The 7,500-nt window shown below is 42.8% G+C and overlaps 1 protein-coding gene across 5 annotated transcripts in view; it reads left to right on the top strand.

Annotated features, from left to right (window-relative positions):
- The window catches only part of ptpn18 (protein tyrosine phosphatase non-receptor type 18), a 16,996-nt gene that overhangs the window by 9,408 nt on the left and 88 nt on the right, over positions 1-7,500 (top strand). For all 5 annotated transcript variants that reach the window (XM_037103321.1, XM_037103319.1, XM_037103318.1 and 2 more), the window contains 6 exons: positions 214-306; positions 2,534-2,577; positions 4,719-4,844; positions 6,270-6,451; positions 6,533-6,622; positions 7,151-7,500. The exon at positions 7,151-7,500 is cut by the window's right edge and continues 88 nt beyond it. In XM_037103321.1, coding sequence (XP_036959216.1) covers positions 214-306; positions 2,534-2,577; positions 4,719-4,844; positions 6,270-6,451; positions 6,533-6,622; positions 7,151-7,224 — 609 coding nt within the window. In that variant the 3' untranslated portion in view covers positions 7,225-7,500. The remainder of the gene's footprint in view (positions 1-213; positions 307-2,533; positions 2,578-4,718; positions 4,845-6,269; positions 6,452-6,532; positions 6,623-7,150) is intronic.

Raw genomic sequence — 7,500 nt, 5'->3', positions numbered from 1 at the left:
CAGGTTGTGATGTGTTCTCTGCTGCAGACTGTGATCACAGCAGCTGTAGAGACAACTGACGGAAATTACATAGTTTTGGTGAACTGTTCCTTTAAAACGAGCTAAAACAGACACAACTAACATCCTCCCCTGGAGTTCCTTAAAATCTGGTCAGGGAGGTTTTAGAAACCAGCTGTGATGAAAACACAATAACTTCTTCTTCCCTCTGTGCAGGATCAGTATCAGTTCATCTTCACGGCGGTCGCCTTCATGTTGGAACAGGCCCTGCAGGCGTCCAGTCAGCCGCTCTACAGCAACCAGCCTGAGGTAGGAAGGGTCGCCTTTCATTTCACCATGGAGCCGTAATTAAATCAGTATATTGGTGGCAGCGGTGAAGGAAGTAGACAGAGAGCAGCTGCAGAAAGAGGAAGTTGTCCTTCAAGTTTACTTCCTGAATGTAAATTGACTCTGCAGAGAGTGTGAGAGTACAGACAGAGAACACAGAGCGCAGTGACGGCTGCTCCACATTTAACGGGAGCAAATCGACTGAAACTGAAGCAGACTGATGGACGACACATGCTGACAGGTAGGTTACATCACGTCACACCTGGACTCATCCAGGCCGCCGTCAGAGGAAACACCACAAATAACACAGAACTATTCTGACTGCACTCTGTTTTATCAAGAGCCCTCTGATGCTTCTGATTCATGTCAGGATTCATTGATCAAACTGCTGCTCTTGTGGCTTTAATAGAGCTCAGAGATGACACAGCTACGTGTTGCTCAACCGAGACAGGAAACACTGATATGTAGCAACACAATGCTGCCTCGTTCTGGTGCTGGAGGAAGCGTTCAGACCCGCTGAACTCTGTCTGCGACATTTGTAACGGACCGACACGTAACGGTTCATTTTCTCCATCGATTGTTTGGTGAAAATGGTGTCAAATGTGTTGACGATGAGCCGGAGCTCAAAGTGACGCTTCACCGCGTTGGTTCGGTCCAAACCTCGACGTTATGACAGACACATTCAGAAACATCTGTGAAGCTGCAGCCAGATGGATGAAGCTACAGGAACCTTCAGCTGATCGTCCAGCTACAGAACAGTACATGAAACAGTGTGTGGACACTTTGATTGGTCTGTGCTTCAGCTTTTTATTGAAACTTTGACTGTGAACCGTCTCCGTCACAACCGTTGCACTTTACAGACGGACCGTGTTCTGATCCGACAGAGGTGGACTCTGTGCTGCCCGCTCACATTCACCCCGACACAAAGATGTCCCGCGTGTTTCTGTATGTTATCAAAAGTTGCTGTATATGAGTCAAACCTTTATGTAAAAGCATAATTACGATGAAAGAGGCACTTTTAAGATTTACCGTATTTTCATTTTCAGGTCAAACTCATTTTCAGTGGGAGTGCTACGGGCACTTTTACGATCGCATCAAAATCTGTATTTTTAAAACAGTAAGAAGTCTGGACACAACATGAAACTGTGCTGGTAGCATCACCAGGGTCTCTACACATGAACACCAGCACTGACAACATTGTTTGTGTGCACAGAGTTACTAAAAAGAAAGTTTTTGAACAGCTCATGTTAGCAGCAGCTTGTTCCGCTCGCCGCCGTCCTGCCAGTGGAGAAGAGTCGACCTCAGAGTGAGATGTAACCTGGAGGACAGTTAAGGTGGAACGCTGCTAAAGTTCCATGTAAATGCAGATAATTTGTTGTTTTGTTGTTAGTGAAAAACAATATTGAGGTAATAGAGGAACTTAACATTACAGCACAGGTCACTCAGTGAGACATGTTATGAGTGTGAGTTTATACAGTGGAGTCTATGTGTTGTATTACAGTGACACAGTGCTCCATCAGTTAGCAGTTAGCAGTTGCCGTGGTGATAAACCCTCAGCATGGATTTGACAGGTGGATGATTCTCGCTAAATGCACCTTTAACACATTTCAACACATAATTCACATGTTGACACTGAGAACAGCTGCTAACTGAGTCTGCAGCATCTAAATATATAAACATATTATCTGTTCTATCATTAAAATAACCATCATATATAATCATAAATGTTAAAAGTAAAGTTGATTGAAATTGTCTTGATAGTTATTTCCCTTTAATGCTTTATAAATTATTAATAAACAAATGTTTATTGGAAGGTTGCAGCTGTTCATAATAATTTATAGTTAATAAATACAGTGTAGTTGATTTATAATCATTAGTTGATGATTATCAGAGAGTTGCACCTGATGTGTTTACAACTGCTAACACACGTGAGATGAACCATGTCATCTCATAATAAATGTAATGATTTATTAATGATGGTTATTATAATGTTACATTGTGGGAGGACATGACCGCATTCATCAAGTATCATTTTAGACTTTTTGAGACTTTTTAAAAACTGAATAAAATGTGATAAACACCGTCTATAAACCGCAGAGCGACAAAGGACGCCTGCTCAGCATTTCTCAGCTGGACTTCAAGACCTTGAAAGACGTCTGAAACCTGAAATAGTGAAGTGACCAGTTCTGCTTTCTGTTCTGTTCACCAGCTGACCAAGAAACCCACAAGAACACCTGCTTCCTCCACCAAGAGGTATCTATCTATCTATCTATCTATCTATCTATCTATCTATCTATCTATCTATCTATCTATCTATCTATCTATCTATCTATCTATCTATCTATCTATCTATCTATCTATCTGTCTATCTGTCTATCTGTCTGTCTGTCTGTCTATCTATCTATCTCTCTCTCTATCTATCTATCTATCTATCTATCTATCTATCTATCTATCTATCTATCTATCTATCTATCTATCTATCTATCTATCTATCTATCTATCTATCTATCTGTCTGTCTGTCTGTCTGTCTGTTTGCAGAGAGGCAGACAGATTGCATGTCTCACCCCAAGGTGTTAAATTAACACTTTCTCACCCTCCTTTTCCATCCCTCCATCCCTCCATCCCCATATGTTGCCACGTTACCATGGAAACGTAGCAGAGAGAGGGCACAGGGGAGGAAAGAGGAGACTCGAGGAGGAGGAGGAGGAGGAGAGTTTAGAGAGAAGAGGAAGATTGAAATGAACAAATAAAGCGAAGTAGGGGGGAAAAGTAAAGGAGAAACGAGCCCGTAGATCAAAAGAACAAAAAGAGGAGGAGAGGAGGAGGTGAGAAGTGAAAGAGGGAAGCAGAAGAAAAAGTGAGAGAGGCAACAAGCGAAGAGATGAGAAGAAAGGAAGCGAGGAAAGAAAAAAGGAGAGAAGTGAATGCGATGATGTGATTACAATCAGGTAATATCTTCTTCAGTAACCATACTTCGTCTCCTGTGTGGTGACACTGTGACCACTCAGCCTATCTGGTTAGGCAGCTCTGTTAACAATCAGGGTAACCATGACAACAGCGGTCACACGGCCAGAGCAGGAAGTTGAGGGCAGAGCGACTTCCTGCTGAGATGTAAATGTGTTAAACAGTGTTGAACTGACTGTGAACAGCTGCTCCGGTTTGTTTCTTCAGGTTCTTTGTGTTGAGATTCACTCCTGCAATGCATCATGGTCTCTGTAGTCAAACAGGCAAAACATGCGTCTCGTTAGAATGTCTGAATTGAATTGAATTTGAATTTGAAAGCATTGTCTTTAAAAAGCTTCATGCTAACATGCAGCTAAATGAGACGAGGAGGTTGATTTTACTTTGTAAGATTTGGAGAGAGTTTCTGTTTGAAACATCAAAAACTAACCAGCAGCATCAACGAGAAAGTCAGAGACTGAACTGTGTCACAGAGACTGAAGTTAGACAGACATGCTAACGAGCTAGCGGCGCCCCGTCCTGTGTCTGACAGAGAAGGTGCAGGGAAGTAGTCAGTGTTAGTCTTTAAATTCAGTATACTTAGAAGATCGAAACATCTGAGAATCAGTCAAAATTCTGAGAAAATCCTGACAAATTAGATTTTAAACTTAGAATTGAGACGTTGAAGTCTGAATCAAAGTGTTGGTTTGTCTCCTCGGTACGATGTGCAGTACCGTCTGAACTACCACTGAACTGTGGTCATATTTACATAGATAGAGATAGATACCTTTATTTATCCCCGAGGTACAAATAAATCAAAAATAAGTAAGCGCACATATAGATATTAACAACAGTACAATAGTCAATATGCAAATCTACACACTATATACAATAAGATGCTTAGCAGTTCCAAGAATACGATTAAATACCAAGCAAAGTGGAACTTAGTGGATTTTTCAGGTGCAAGATAAAGAGGGATAATCTGCAGTTCCAAGTGATTCCCAGGCTGCTGCTGCTGTTTGGTTCTCTGTTCCTGCTGTTGTGTTCCACAGTAAAAGTCAAACAGCTGAATAGAAACTGTCCCTGTCTGCGATCGCAGTCTGACTCAGCTCAGCATCACTTCTTACTCAAGGAGGAATTTTGTTCAACAGCTTTTCTTGTGTTTTCATTTATTTTATTGACACATTAAAATCAATTATTGTAGTTTATTATTGTTTGTGACAATGTGCTCTGGTAAATCACTTCAAAGGTAAAGTTTAACATTTTATTTATTTAGTCAACAAATATCCAAAGCTATCCTGGTTCTGTCCACCAAGACCTCTAACGCTCACTGACTAACTTGTTGTGTGACATTTTAAAAACATCTGTGCATCAACAGAAACGTAATAATCACAGTGTGAAATATAAGTGTAAGCATTACTGCATCCCTTCTCTCTCTTTCTGTATGATGCAGACAGTCACAGCAGACTGACATGAGTGATACATACGCTGTGGTCAACAAGCCCAAACAGCCCCACCCACCACCAACAGGCCCCGCCTACACCACTGTGGCCACGCCCAGAACCAACAGTGGGAGCAGGTAAAAAACTCTGGAAGCTGGTTTAAACTAGAAAAAACATGGTGACTTATATTCATATTTCATAGAAGAGTTAGGAAACTTTTAAACTGAGAAAAATGAATGGAAGTATTTTCAGCTGCTGTGAGGATCTTTCATTTATTGTTGATCCTGTAGACAAGATATGACGATGGTGACACGAAGTTAACTTTGTTTGAGTGTTGTACCAACAGAGAGTAGATTCAGAGCAGTGGCTGCTTTGTGCTGCCCTTTGGAGACTCACTTGATGAACTGTCTGTTCTCCTCCGCTGGCTGTTTGAAGACAAACAGCCAGCGGAGGAGCTGATGGAGTGAATTATGAGCTGTAGTTGTCCAGGTAAACACACCGACACTTTGGCTGTCACAGCTGCTGAGTCTCCAGGCACGTCAGGTAGAGTGGACAGGCAGAATAACAGCCGGGCCGCAGCAGCCGGCCCGTCCGGCCCACTACACAAACCCAGAAACTCTCTGACAGTAAGCAGCAGCTCCAGAGGATGAGAGACCAGGAGGAGGCGGACGAGCCAGGTGTGTTTACCTGCAGGACTACAGCTCAAAACCTGCCCAAAACAGACGTCACCAGAGCTGCTGTTTAACAGTTTGAGTCAGGCATAGAGAATACAACCAGCTAACCACAGGCAGAGTAGGTACCAATGATATTCTGGGCAGGTAAAGGTGTGTAAAGACTGAGTGAGGCACCAAAATCCACCAGGAAAATTCTGACCGCACTGGTCCACCGCCTGAAAATCCTGTACTTTTCCTCAAACTTGCTCACTTTCTCTCAGTCTGACGTGTGTCATTGTCTTGTTACTGCCATCAGACGAGGAGCTGCTCATTCGTCCCCCTGCACTTCTCTATGCCAGTTCACTGGATGAACACAGTTCCCAGGAGGCTTTCCTCCATTCTGTATTCATTCAAGAACAAACAAACAAATTAAATTGCAGGCCTTTTTTTGTGACCATGAAAGTTCTGTAACGCCTGAATTAAGATACAGATACACAAAAAAACCACGCCTGAGATATAGAGAGCAAGTGGTGTAAATATTGGTTGGACTTCTACTTTAATGTAATGTAGCAGATCTTGAAGATTTCCTCATAGAATTTAAACAACATCAGTAATTTCGATGAGCCCAGGAGCCGGCCTCGTACGTCTCACAGCCGTTCAGATTAATCTGTGGGCTCCTGAGAGAGTGAGATGTCAGAAACGTCAGTGATAACATCAGCTAGATGATCGACATGTTTGTAGTAGCGGCCAGGATGTTGTCAGGCCCAGCAGCTGTACTCAGAGCCTCTCTGAGCAGGACGCTGTGTTTCTGACAGAGGATCATCCTGCATCCTGCGATCTTTTGAATTTAGTCATCATCACCAGCAGAAACGTACGTTAATACATCTTCTCTTGATAATTAACCGTCAGGACTCTGCCCGCGAGCCATCACTATGACAACGACTCTGCGGGAGCTCCGATCTACAGCACCGTCAAACCCCGAGCCAGATCTTCTGCCCCACCCATCTATGACATAGCAGTACCGGCCAATCAGAGGCAGGGGGAGGGGCCACTGGCACTAAGCAACAATGGAGAATATCAACTTTTACCAGGTAACAGAGAAAAAAAAGGAGGGATGTAAGAAAGGTAAGACACCAGGATGAGGACAGATAACTGACTCTTCTCTCTTCCAGCTGAACGTCTCTCACAGACGGATGATGATTATGAAGATTTCTCCACCTCAGTCTCAGACATGACCAACCTCTGCTCACCTGGTGGGATCGGTCAGTACACCTGTACTTTGAAGCAACAGTTGTATCATTTTGAAAAAGCCTCCTGTCTGCTGCATTGATTCATATCTGGTTTACAGGTGTACAAACAGGAATGTAAAAACAAGACGTTAACTAACTAAATCCCTCAAAATTTAAGTCTTTCAGGTAATTTTCACCGTCAGAACTTGTTGCTGAATTGTTGTTAGTTTTCAGTGTCTTCAGCACGTCGACTTGTTTTAATGTTTCAGACTACCTGATGTCATCTCGACCCCACAGATGAAGTTTGTTTGATTCACAGAAGATTAAACCACCACAACATGACACAATGAAACCACATATGAGCGGTTAGCTAACAAGCTGTCGGAACCATAAATCAGTCAGAAAATCAGAAGTTTCTATTGTCAGATTAAAATACTGATAAATCCTGCAGGCAGGAAGCATCCATGACATCACCTCTGTCACATTCATGTCAGTGTTAACCTCAGCATCCTCGGACTCTTTGTGTGTCTGTGTATTAACAAGCATTGTTGTTATTTTCAGGGTTTAACTGTCGTATTCAGAAGCCGAGAGGACCCAGAGATCCTCCTGCTGAGTGGAGCCGACTGGAGAGATGAGGCAGCTGAGGTGGTTCAGCTGGTTTGCTGTGGACTGCTGGACTGGTCTGGATCCTGATGAGAGCATTAATGTTCACTGTTATCTTTAACTGCACTGACGTCAGCTGGACCAGGAGGCTGAACGTGATCTGATTTCTCTAGTTTTGTCTCCCGCTGTTTGAACTGAACCTTTATTATTCTGACGAAAACTGTAACAAACCGGTGAACATATTTATGGACAGCAGGTGTTCCTGATGAAAACATCTGTCTGTGTTTAAGAACTGATTGTTTTTGATA

Source organism: Acanthopagrus latus, chromosome 7 (genome assembly GCF_904848185.1).
Source record: "Acanthopagrus latus isolate v.2019 chromosome 7, fAcaLat1.1, whole genome shotgun sequence".
Lineage (NCBI taxonomy): Eukaryota > Metazoa > Chordata > Actinopteri > Spariformes > Sparidae > Acanthopagrus > Acanthopagrus latus.
Note: the sequence above shows the minus strand (reverse complement) of the source record. Positions and strands in the feature narration are given on the sequence as shown.